The sequence below is a fragment of the Heptranchias perlo genome, chromosome 6 (assembly GCF_035084215.1).
Source record: "Heptranchias perlo isolate sHepPer1 chromosome 6, sHepPer1.hap1, whole genome shotgun sequence".
Taxonomy (NCBI): domain Eukaryota; kingdom Metazoa; phylum Chordata; class Chondrichthyes; order Hexanchiformes; family Hexanchidae; genus Heptranchias; species Heptranchias perlo.
In genome coordinates this window covers 29109281-29122796 of record NC_090330.1, presented here as the reverse complement: position 1 = coordinate 29122796, position 13516 = coordinate 29109281, and the positions used below count along the sequence as shown (strand labels likewise).

The 13516-nt window shown below is 39.3% G+C and overlaps 1 protein-coding gene across 1 annotated transcript; it reads right to left on the bottom strand.

Annotated features, from left to right (window-relative positions):
- Positions 1-3654: 3654 nt before the first annotated feature.
- On the bottom strand, positions 3655-10579 carry LOC137322481 (homeobox protein CDX-1-like). Its single transcript, XM_067985402.1, has 3 exons — positions 10153-10579; positions 5017-5162; positions 3655-3846 (listed from the first exon to the last, which is right to left on the bottom strand). Exons 1-3 carry the CDS (start codon positions 10577-10579, stop codon positions 3655-3657), a joined length of 765 nt encoding a protein of 254 aa, XP_067841503.1.
- Positions 10580-13516: the final 2937 nt, after the last annotated feature.

Genomic DNA, 13516 nt, shown 5'->3' with positions numbered 1-13516 from the left:
TGTGTGTGGCTGCCTCAGGATGTGTGTAGAACCCCAGTATGCAAATACCAAGTGTCACTACATGCTGAGTTTCTACCTGTCCAACACACTGAGAAGGCTGGGTCTGACCATGCTGGCTGAGCAGGCACAGGATGTCCCATCCAGCTGGAATGTCCCCCCCACCCTCACATGTCTCAGGTGGAGAAGTTCCCGAGGAGGAGCCCCTTTGATCACAAGGTCGTCAGACAGTGGTCGACACGAAGCATTCTGAGAGTCCTGCAGGGAGAGAGTGGATTCGGTCGGGCTTTTCCCCAACCAGACAGTCAATGCCAATTGGCAGACCATATCTTTGCCGGAACTGACCGACAGGCACCAGGATGTAGCCTGAAAATGGTGAGAAAGCCCTTCCCAGTGTGGTCCTTCCTACATGCATGGAATCTCAGTGCCACCGCAAGCTGCCCTCAAGGCTGCAGCGGGGAGGAGACCGTCGTTCACCTCCTGATGGACTGCCCCTTTGTGCAGAGGGTGTGGAGAGAGCTGCATTGGTATCTGTCCCAGTTCATCACCAACAGTTTGGTAACACAGAATGCTGTGCTCTACAGGCTGTTCCCTGGGACAGACACCAAGACAGATATCACCTGCGGCCGGAAGACCATCAACTCGGTGAAGGAGGCCCTTTGGTCATCCCGAAAACTACTGGTCTTCCAGCTGAAGGAGCTGTCCACAACCAAGTGTTGCCGACTGGCACACTCCATGGTCCAGGAGCACGTGCTGCGGGACGCAGTGAAGCGAGGTGCGACCTATGCAAAGGCCCTATGGGGAAAGGCCACCTTATAAAGCCACCCCACCTTGTATTGTACAGAATGTATTAGAAAATATGTACTGTGTTTTAAAATTGTAACAATGAGATCGTAGCGTATACGATCTGTGCTGTATTGCTTTGAATGCTGTGCTGCATTTTGTGCCCTCTATTTGAACTGTGTGTAAACCGTGTGTATCTTTAAATTTTATGAAATAATGTATATTTTGAAATATTAAAAAAGGCTTTTGAATGACTGGAACTCTATTAACCGGTCTTATGCAGGAGAGAGCTCTGTGCATGCGTGAATATATGCAGGTGCAGGATGCCTTCTCAACAGTTAAAAATGTAAATGTTTGGAGAGTGCCAAAGGGGAGTGGCACTGCTCTGATACGTTTAACTTGTCAGATACTTTAAAACGTATCCAGAGGTCCAACCATTTGAGACAGGGCCTGAGACATCGAGGCAGCAAGCACATTGTAAACCAAATTTTAACACCACAACGATGTCAAACACTCCGGTAGGTATCAAATCCAAGGGGTGCGAGACTCCCTCTTCCAAAGAATCACACACTGCTTTGCCCCTGAGTCAGGTCACAAACTTCAACACTAAACTTGCAATTTAAAGTGATCTGGCTCTTGATCTGGCTCTTGATATAACCCGTGGGACAGCATATTCACAGCATATACACTGTTCAGGCAGTGTATCCCAACATACTATTACATTTTTCCGATTGCTTCGCCACGTTGTCTGGACATTATTAATTAGTTTGTTTGTGGATGTGTGTGGATGTGTGAATTTATTTATTTCACCTCACAGTATGGAATTTTTTTATCCGTGTAAAGTTACATTGGAGGAGCTGTTTAGATGTGTAGGGCCCTTAAAGCTGACATTTTTTTTTGGATGGAAGACAAATTGTAACAAGTCTAAAGTTGTTGAAGAGTTGGTTCCATTTGACCACAATCCTGGTTTATATTACACAGCTACTCATAAACATTGAGTCATAACAGGTTATCAAAGGTACAAAGGAAATACAGTTGTCCCCTACAGAAATATGCATAAATTGAGGCTTTTTAAAAATTCATGAATTATTCCAATGTTCCTCAGGCCTAAGTGGCAACAGCCAATTTTTAGAAAACCAACTTGCTCAGAAATGGATACTATTCGATAAAATGTTTAACTCCAAACTCATTTTCATTTATATTTGTCAATGATGTTGACTGGTCTTTATATACCACAATTGTACCTTATAACTATCATCGGTTTTTATAAGCCACAATTGAATATTGGTATTTTTCTTTTGCCTGAATTGACGTGTAGGCGCCTCCTTACTCAATAATGTGCACGACCTTATTGAAGGATTATTGTGGCGCTTTGTATTTCACGTTGCTTTTCTTCCAAGTAGAAAGGCTATAGCTTCATCGGCGCATATTTTGTTGTCTCACACTTTGCAAACTTTTAATCTCCCCCAGCAGAACAATGCTGACTTTTGCCCTGTAACCATTGTACAAACAGCCCTTCTGCTCAGGTTTGCCACCAAACACAGTTTATGGTCTGCCGTTTCACAGCAACGCATAGCAACGCCAGTCAACTCATCGGCAATAAGATCAATTATCTAGCTCTATTTATTCGATAGTATGTAGGAAGTATCAAAGTACGTTTTCCAGTACAATGAACAAAGTGATAATGTGACCTATTCTACTCTTGCAGTCAGCGGACACTCTCTTGCCAATCGGCGCAAAGGTTAAAGTGATTGAATGTCAGTTTGTACTAAATTTAATTTTCTCTCTATCCGTATTATTAATTTATTATGGAACAAAAATAAAACGGTATACAAGTTAAATGCATACTTGCATGTTGTTGGTCAAAAGGCCTTCAGTATTTATATTGGTGTACCTTTCACCTTTTGCATTCAACGGAAATTAAGATTGGAGTGTAATACTGCCAAATAATATGACAATTTGTAAAGAGGCCTCACATTCTACACACGGGTAATTGTCAGGATATTATAACTGCAACTTTTAAAAAGGTTCAACATTGTGAATGTCCTTGTGCAGTAAAGATGAAGCATTAGCAGATCGTTAAGCAATTGTAGGTGATCTCACTATTGTAAAACCAATCCATTAACTTCTGTGAAAGTGCTTTTCTCTCTTTCCAAATGCAACCAAAATGGATGATTTACTACTTCAATACCCTAGAGCCATCATAACAACGTGAATGTGAGTTCCCTGTACCCCCCCCCCCAACAAAAACAGTACTGAAAAATTACAATTAACTTCCGAACATCTAGTGAGATAAATCAAATTCTGTGATTCTGAACTCAAGCTTTAAAATCTAGATTGTAATAAACTAGTCTGTTTACAACTAGCGTATTAGATTTACAAAAGTATCTTTAAAAGGGAAAACATGGAACTTATATACATCGAAAGCATGAAAATAAGTACAGTACAATTCGGACGCATTTCTGGGGAGGAAGGGGTTCACGTTTGAAATGTCGAAATGCAACCGATAGGGTTTCTGAGACCCAGATATAGCCTAGCATTTGACAACTATATTAAACGAAACATTTCACTGTTCTAAAGCCTGAAACACACGAAAAAAATTATCCCAATTATAATCGGTTCACATTGTCAGTACGCCGATGGCAAATCTTCAGTGCCCTTTAGCGTTCAGAATCTCATAGCTGCTAGTTGAAGTCTGGAATAAAATGTCCAAACAATGTCAGATTTAAAAAGTCCAACGCTTTCATAATGTATCCCTGGAGTGCTGTAATAAGTCTTCTCGGACACTGAAAAATCTGGAGCTCCTCGCTTAAAGAGGTGCCAATTCACACTTCCCCCCTGTCCCTTTCTGTATCTGGAAACAGCCGAAGGTGTTCACTGAGAGACCGTGCCAGGTAAGACCCCGCCGTTGGCAGCCAGTACTCCGCCGTTAGTAACCGAAAGAGAAGCGGCTGTCCCAGGAGGAGCCGGGCTGAGCTGGGCCGACCCCTGCTGAGACTGCTGTTGTAACTTCTTCTTCGTCATTTTTCGCTCCTTTGCTCTTCTGTTCTGAAACCAGATCTTTACCTAAAAATTCCGAAATGAAAAATAACTTAAAACTGTACCGCAAAACCAGGTTTAATTCAACTTGTGTTAAAGTGATCCCTACCCCGGGATACACGCAGGGTTTAGAATGTATAATCTACAAAAGTACGAACTGAAGCAATTTTATTAATTTTAAGAACACTGTTAAGTATATGTAAAGTATAACTTCTGATATTTTCTTAGCTTTTTAGGACTTAAGGGGTTTCTACCCGACTATAGAGACCTGCACATAAAGTTACCTTTAGTTGCTTGTAATAAAGGTGTGTTCAGATCGACACAGCGGGAGTTTGCTACTCTCTTCAGAAAACGACCATTTTTTAGGGAGAAATCTACATATCGTAATGAGCGGTGTCAAAAACTTGACGGAAATGTGCGAATAATTGTTAGAAATGTGATAAAATACAAATGTAATTACATTAGTTGCAGCCACCTAAATAGAGTTGAATGTACGGTAGATTTTCATTTCATTTTGCGACTGTGACTTTATTAACCTTTCTATTTGTATAGTGACATCTGCTATGATCCTGTTATTTTCTGATACTAAATTAGATTCGACCACCGACATTGGGGAATTAATTTATAGTTTACTAAATTAGCTTTTTATAATTACTGTGAAATTACAGCGAGAAGTTAAAACCCATTCATATTTACTAATCATATACTACACAGGGTCTGTGATGACTGGAAGCTTAGAATCGTCCCTTGTTGTTCATCTCTCTAATCTTAGTTCTGGGACTCTAGTGTTAAATCACAAACACTGGCAGTTCCGATATAGATGTAACTAATATAATTGTAACTCAAAATTTTTAGAAAGACATCGACCGAACAACTGCCACGGCAAGAAAAGAAAATCACATCTCAACACTTAAATGCAGCTATTGCAGCGACCCCACAATGAGATTCTTACTATATATTTATCAGTAAACACATCGGTTTACAAGGGTTACATTTTCAAGAATAATTTCCAACTTATCCCGTGGTTTACGAATTAATCTTCCATTTGGGCTGGAAGAAGAAATCGGCATAATGATTATTCGCAAAGTAAAGTATGCAAAGCCGCTCTCTGAATATGCTGTGAACTGGCCAAAGTGGCTGTTCTTAGGTTTGGTTTGGTGTCTGCTGTAGGAACGCGTTTTTAGCACTGTGACTGACCTGCCTCTCAGAAAGCCCCAGATTCGCTGCCAGCTCCGCTTTGCGCCGGATGGTGATGTAACGGCTGTAATGAAACTCTTTCTCTAGCTCCAGCCTCTGGTGATCTGTGTACACCACCCGATATTTGTCCTTTGTTCTTGTTTTATCTGCAAGGGAAAAAAAGAGTAGAAACGCGTATAATAAAAACGAAATAAATCCTATATTATCATGATGTCGAATCTAGGATTAGTGAAACAATGGAACATTTATTGAGGTATAAATGGAATACATATTACAGATAATTAGGTTAAGTATCTGAAGGTACAATGGTTTAGTTTCTTGTGTTGACCTGTTGCCGAGCTGTTCTGAAAACTATTTCCGTCAAACATTGATAACCACAAGACCTTCCGAAATACGTTGTGTACGTGTCATTATCATATACCATGGCTACTTTTACCTTTGTGTATATATTTTAATAGTGCACATGAGAAATGTTAACATTTTTAGTTTCTACGTGATGACGGAGAATTGACTGCATATAAAAAGGATTGATTTGGAGGGCTCAAAAGCACAAAAGAAAAAATACACGTCTTTGCAAATTAGAATAAAAGGTTCAATAGGGTCAATCGATAGCTGAACCCAGATGTTTAACCAGGGCACAAAAACACAGGAGCCGCCCCGTCTAACCAACAGAGTGCTATAAAGGCGACGCTCCCCATGAGGCAAAAAGGAAATATATCCTGAATGTATATGTTTGGTTTTATTGTGCGACTTATAGTATACACATCCTAATCCTTAATTTTCTCAATTCTATTTCCACTTTTACTACTGCCAATATCGACTGTCTAACTTTTATATTTCATCTGGTTAAAAGAATACCATGCACTATTTTGTCTTTTGTCCGTGATCAAATCATTCTTCCAAAAGTGCACAGATCAATGAAGTTATTGCATAACAAGCGACGTCCGCCTCATTTTCTGACAAACCTATAACGTGTTTCGCTTTCTCAAAAGAGAATAGTTTGGGGTAAGAGATGAAGCTTCGGACCATTTACCAACAGGTGCATCTTCCCGCCGAGACTTGTAATGTCACTTACTGGGCACGTCTGGCATGGCGGCTTTTTTTTACATTAAAGCAAACAGCACTGGCGGAGAAAGCCTGAAAATCTGTGTCAAAATGATTTAGGTTCTGAGAAAAGGTTTGGAAGGAAATTAACCAAAATCCCGATGATTTTCCAGCTTGTTTCTCAAGATGTTTTAAGTAACTTAAACTCTTTTACAAGTGACTCTACGATTTTAATAAGCCTTATTCATTAACCGACGGTGAAAGCACAGCACCACACAAGGCCAATCTTCAGATTAAGAATTCGTGGCTGAAACTGTTTGTGTTAATCAATAATGAATATGTGGGGAAAATATTGATCCCTTGTGTGTTTTGTGGCTGATTTAGGTCAAAGACTGGCCAGGTTGAAGTAACATCAAGAGCTAGTCGAAATAACTGATCTACCCACATCCAACCAAACGAATGCCAGGGGTTGTCAGTAATACAGTTTAGTGGTTTGATAATGGTATTTTGTGGTGGGAAATGTTAGTTTGGGTGCATTTACAGGCAACGGTCAACCATGTCCAAAGAAAGCGAAGGGTCATTAACTTAAACATTCAAATAACGTACACAACGAAAGTCTTTGAGGGAAATGCGGCATCTGAGTAGCTTAGCAATGCTCAGCCTCTCCCAAAGATGGTGAAAATGAAAACCGCCAGAGGCCTAAGGCATGGTTCCTAACATCTAATCTCCCCATTGGTAATACAGGACAAACAGGTGCGTTGCGTGAGGTGCAGTTGTGTTCACGTATCAGGATGGAAACTACTTAAAAGTGCTGCATGGATGCAAGATGTTGTAGTTAAAAACTGATTTAATATTAATTACGTTCGTTTATCTATTTGCACCTTTGATTCGAGCGGATTTTTTTGGAATGCAGGCATTGTTCGCGCTCCGTATCAGGAAAATCTGTTTTGCCTCTAGTTAGATGTTCAACGCCGGCAGGCTGACTTTGTTCAGGTAATTCGCTGCAAATCGCAACAAAAGCATCCCGCGAAGAAACATGTCTGATCCGGGATAACTATATACAGCTGTTTAAAGGGGAACACGGCTCAAACAATGCAGTACAAGGCGATCTTATCAAAGAGAATTTTTCAGTGGTGGAATAACAAGTCCAATCTGTTTGAATTACCACTCGTGAACAAATGGCGGCAGAACCTTTCATCACAAACCTCAGCACATTTACATTTAAAACCCCATTCCTAAAGACAGAAGAATGCTAAAGAATTTCAATGGGAACCTGCTTCAAAGATCAAGATTGGCTATTGGGGCGGAGGCGCACACGGGCATTTTTAGAGCGCAAAAAATGGTCTGACAAATTTACTTTTAAAAAGACACATTAATCATCTGAAACACATGGCTTATCTCGTGGAGCAAGAATTACACAAATAATTCAGGGGTACTGAATGGAAGGGTCAGCGAACCCATTGGAAACGGGATCATGCTCTTGATTATTTTCCTTCTAGTTCACCCAAAGCGCAATTCTTTGTAAAGTTGATAATGTAAAATAAAGACACACACTTTAAAAAAGACTTATTTTCGAACTTGCACCCATTCTAAATTATAAATATTTATTTATCGGGAAAAAGGGAACCTTATTTTAAAACTTCGGCTTTACTTTATTTTGCCCTCTTGTAACCAGAATTGCTTGGTAAATTTAAGTCACTAAAAAAGATTGCAGTTGCAATTCAAACTTTTGAAGCTTCTAAATTTCAGAAGTGGGCTGTGTCTCATGTCCTAGTTATTATTCTGAATTTGGAACACTAATATACTGCAAAATTAACCGCCACCAATGTAATTGTGTCAAGATTTCACAGAAACGTTTTTTCCCTGTTTTGGGAGCTCATTCACATATATGTATGTCACAGATTACACTTCGTTAGTTGGAATGAGTAACATTTATTGTTCCGTGATGGCCTGGGAACTGAATGGGATCATGCAGAAATGTCAAAATTCTTTATTTGCTGCGAAACTCGCCAGTGTTTTCCGGGAGATAGACGGAACAATGTACTGGGGCTGGTAGAAAAGGTGTATATCAAAGCACTTCATGTTGAAAGGTCGTGACACATAAGAGATCACCCACCAGTCTGCAGTTTGGAGAGTGGGAAATAAAATAAATTAAAGAGATCTAGGCTCCATGCAAGTCTTCAGGCTAACATAAATTTACATTACAACTAAGGCCGGCGCTTGGTCGTGCTGCCTCTTCTCTGGTTTACATTTTACTTTTAGCATTTGACGTATATCAAGAGCTGCAACGACAAGTTCATTTATTATCTTCCACTCGACCAAAGAAGCTGCAAACCAAGGGAACAATTCTTCCTCGTTGCAGCAAGCCTCCGAGATTTCACTTGTAACCGTTAAAATTATATCTCAGAAAATTGCTAATTGTGAGAGATTTAAACTTTGCAATCAATTTTGCCCCGAATCTCGATGTTAAATCAACGATTTTAAACTCTAACCAGGCCCAGATGCGTCCTGCAAAGCTAGTTAGCTATAAGAATGTGTAATGTTGGAATACTGGTTCAAGAATACATAACGGAGAGAAACTATAACTTTGTATCTTTGTACCCAAACAGGGATAAGCGAAACAATCATGCTTCTCGGATTGCCATGAAAATATTTTGTGAGAGTTAATGTTAATAAGCGAAGGATGGAGAATGGGTCTTTTGCACTTTCAATACTTTTAAGTGTGATCAATTCTGGGTTGGGGGGGGGGGTGGAGGTGGAAGTCATTCTCAGTTACAGTATGCGAGTTGTAAACCAGTTTTCAGATTGGTTATTTATAAAAGAATATAGTTGTTTAGTGCTTGAAAAATAGCGGGTACTAATAAAAGTATTTGCTTAATGACTCAGAAACAATTGTCAGTCGACACTGTTCAGTGATTTATATGGCCGAAATTGGTTATAAAATCTTCGAATGTCGATAACAGGGTTTGGAATTATTGCAATTAAAGTATGTCTCCACATTTTAAGAGCCTTATCAGGATGCTAATGAATAAATTAAGGTGAAAAAGCAGAAGAAATAGCTGCCACAAAACTGCGTTACAAATTTAGTGTCATTCATTTATACATTAATAATGATGCTATTATGCTGGCCTGTTACAGCCAGTGTCCACATGAGAAAGTACCGACTATAATAAATACTGCTTACCTCACAGTGCAATGCATACATGGAATTGGTCTTTCAGATAGCATTATAGAAAGCATTCTGACAAGGTATTACCTCCTCATTTATTAGTGTTTAAGCGGAATTTCCTGACAGATTGACAGTGTATGATACATATTATAAATAGATCATTGGTACATATATTAGGCTGTCTACATTAAGATCTCCTTTGCAGATCTGGTGGGTGTCCAATTAAAGGTAAGAAGAAAGGCTGCCTTTACGAAATCGCTGTTTATTATACAAAGCATTTAGCTGGGAAAAGATTATCAACTTTTACAGATTTATTTATTAGAAAAGTAATTTACTAGTCTCCTTTCGGGTTGAAACCCAGCATCAATAATATTTATTTACATTGATTCCGATGAAGAGAACCCGAGCTTTTAAAGTGCTTGCAAAAAAAGTGTGATCAATGCCTCAAGATGTGGCTGGATTTGTGGCAGTGGAGTTACAAGCACAACAAACATTTTATTTTCTAAGCTGCCCCTCACTCTACATAGGTTGGAAGAGACAATCAGATTATTTTATATCCACATTTTATACATAAAAAGTAAATGTAATACGATGGAAACATGATGACAGTTCTAGAGAAAACAACTCTCTATGGCCTCTGTATCAAGGGTTGGGACAATCTTTACAAATAAATAATGGACAATTTAGGAAATCAGCAAACTTTAACACTAGCTACAAACGAGGCGAGGGAACCTTTTATCATTACAACAGAAAAGTAATGGTAGTTGCATACAAAACGTATTAAGCAGCATTCTGCTTTTGCACCGCTATGCTATGGGGGGAGGTAAAGCGACTCTAGTAGTAATGTGAAAATGGAGTACTGGTAGCAATCCCTCTATCACGTTGTACTGAAGAGTTTTTAAAGGCACAAAACACAATCTTACCCGTTGCTGATAGCTGTTGGCTTGGCTTCCTCATCCATTGGTAAGGGTTACGTCTTTGGCTGTTGGGAGAATGCTGTTCCAGAAGGTTATTATTTAAAGGCTGTATCACACCAGATCCCGGGGTCTGAACCGAGTTATAATCTGTGGGGTTGTAAGCCAGAGTCCCTGGTGAGGTGTTTATGGCGTGGACCGTGTTTGTAGGTGCCGCGTAGGCACTCCAGTCTTCCCGAGGAGGGCCATAAGGAGAAGGCCAGGATCCTGAAGATTGGGGGTGATTCTCCAAGTTTACCCCGGGTACATGATAGCCAGCATAGTCCGGGTACTGTGGCGGGCTGACGAAATTCTGAGCGCCCAGGTTGATGCCAGAATGCCGGACGGACCCTGAGTACATGCTCATGTCTTTATCCAGAAGATAGCTCACGTACATGTTGGCGATAGGGCTCAATCGGCATGCTGCTTTGGAGAAATCCAGATTATTATTTTCAGGGCTTTCTTTTTCCTGGTTTGCGTTTAACAGTGTCTCTCCAAAGGCGATCAGGGCGATCCGCCCGTGTCCCACATGATTAACGATTGTTTACAAGCTTCTATTAGTAATGGCAAACTAAAGGCAGGTGACGTCAACTAATTCGTGCAGCCAAAGATTTGCATTTAAAAAGATAAGGAGACAGGAGCGACTCGATCAAGAGCTGCATATTCAACCAAGTATTGTTTGAGAAGCTTCCTCCTTCTATTTCAACCTTCCGCACTTTAACCTCAACGCTCCTGCTAGTAAAATCATTAATCACATTCAGAAACTTAAAAAAAAATCAGCTTTGGAAAGTTGACTTGTCCTGCAGGTAACCAGAATGACTCAGACAGGAGTCGTGGAAGTGACCATTCACAAGGTTCAAAAGGTGGCAGATTCGCCCAGTTACATGTCACATCGTGGGCACGTTATTCAGTATTAAAGAAAGTATTCATTTTAAGCTATATCATATATTTTGTACATAGAGGGAGTGAGAACAAGAGAGCAAATAACTGGTCCCATGATGAAATCAGCCCGAAAACTTTACATCAATTTTGTAAAATCTAATTAAAAGCATAGTCAAATGCTGTACTGTTACATATACTGGACAGTCGGAAACCAAAACAAGACTGATAATTTACAGTGAATTCAAATGCCAATAAAATATTTGTGTGCTTTTGGAAGGTACAGTAACCTCGGAATCTGGCTAGGGGTTTATTTGTGTTCTGACATTTCAAAGTTTAAGGCGCACTGACCATAAAGTAAAAGCCCTCACACAGGCATTTTATGAAAAATGATTTTGATACCTAGTGAATCCTCATCGAGACACAGGGTTGCTGCAAAGAGTGGCAATGTTGCATTGATTTGCAGTGTGCTCATTCCCTTTGGTAGAACAGGAAGCTGGGTGAACTTGTAACTAAACGTTCAATCGAGTGAAATCAAGTTTGAAGGTTTTCAGGACAACAGCGGATGAAAGTGTATTATTTATGTATTGCTCAGGGGTTACGATTCTAATGAGGAGACGCTTTACATCCACGACTTATTTGAGATGGCATAGATTTTACAGAAATAGACCGAATTTGATTGAATGAATGATACATGTCGATAATTTTAACTCGACAAATTATTTTTTAAAAACATCAGGACGCAGAATGAAGATTTAGAAATGCTAGAAAATAAGCTGAATAGACTGTGAAAATGTAAACAAAGTACATGATTACATTTGATGGGAGCGGAAACCTAAGTTGCAGAATCATCAGTAATTTTATACAAATGGGATTTCGAGATTCTTGGATTTTTCAGTTTGATTTCACTTGCAAAGTTTATTGTTTCAAGGACATGCCAAGGAGTTGAATATGGCATTTTGCATCGTTTACCAGAATGTGCATTTGTTAAACTGACTGGACAAAGTGGTTTTTATTATTAAAAATGGAAACACACCAGAACACATGGAAACGATTCCCCCGAAAACCTGAATAGAAACTAAAGGTTTTGGTTTGAGCAGAAAGATTGATTCGTGTATTGAAACCTAGACGTGGAAGGATTTTTGAACATTGATCGTGTTCTTCTTCCAAATTGCTACATACAAAAGTTCCATTATTCTAATCAACGTTATGTCTGAAATAAATATTTTGGTTAGACGATGAGACCCTGAACCGTAATTATATACGCACGTGAATATTCTCCAAACTTAAAAATGCAAAAAATATTTTTGAAGTTTTTGACCCAATCTGTCCAAAACATTTTGAACAAACTGGTATCAGTATACTGACCAATTAAGTCAGGGTCTCGATCGTTGTTAAACTATACATTATAATCTACATACAATATGTGACGGCGTGCAGGGAGATTGCGTGGAAACTGTGTTTGTAGTCTAACCCTGCAACATCGAGAGAAGTGGATGTTAGGGGGCATTTCCACAAAACTCTTCATTCTCATTCAGTGATGGTACTGCAACTTGGTCGCTTCTCAATTACTACAAAGCAAAGAAATATAAAAACTATATTAAATGTAATAATTACATAGTGTACTGTATCACATTTCGTCCTACACAATATAATGGTGCACATCAGTTTATGTTGTGAATTATATTAGTAAAGCGACCATGTTTTATGTTACAAACTACCGCCACAGAACATAATCAACCCTGTTATTTCGTGTCTTGTACTGCTGTTAGTCACATGATAAGTATTGTATCGTAATATTATTCCAACATTTGAAGCCTTGCGAGAATGTCGGTAAATAGTTCGTCTTCATATTTTGCCATATTCTGCCCTAGAACCAGAACGAATTTGAAAGGGTATTTTACCTTCTGGAGCAAGTTTTCATATGTTACCGCAATCCTGTCTAGGAGTGCAAGTATAATTGATTTTTAGGGACCCTAGTAATTTCGAAGCTGTTCTGGCAATGTCATCGAAATATTCGGAATTATGCTGCTATTTTAAATCCCGGAGTGACAAGGAGAACTTTTCGGTGACAGTGATTTTTATATATTTGAAACTACAAAATCTCAGTCATCTAATGGAAAGAAGTCGGCACTTTGCAGCAGTTTAGGCTTTAACATCTCTCTTATCGTAACTGTAAGTGGATCAACCTTTCTCCATAATTTCACTGAGATTCGTTTCAGGGTTTTAACAACCGTCTAATCTTCTTTATAGTTTTTATGTAAAACTGTGACCAAATCGAAGTTCCCAACTCTCTCTTCTGGCCTCCGAAGTCGATCCCACGTTGATGGACTAATTTTAAATCACCGTATGCGATTTTGATGAAGCAATAAACTGAAAAATTCCATTTAAAAAAGCGATAAAACTGACGAAAGTGCTGTCACTTGAATTATATTGCATGATTGTGCTTCATAAA

Bases quoted from the DNA above. Each gene is read 5' to 3' on its own strand.
- LOC137322481 (XM_067985402.1), bottom strand. From the start codon at position 10,579: ATGTACGTGAGCTATCTTCTGGATAAAGACATGAGCATGTACTCAGGG. The intron at 5,163-10,152 runs GTAAGATTGTGT...TTTCCCTTGCAG, and splicing joins CCAACAGCTATCAGCAACGG to ATAAAACAAGAACAAAGGAC. The intron at 3,847-5,016 runs GTCAGTCACAGT...CGGAATTTTTAG, and splicing joins TGGGGCTTTCTGAGAGGCAG to GTAAAGATCTGGTTTCAGAA.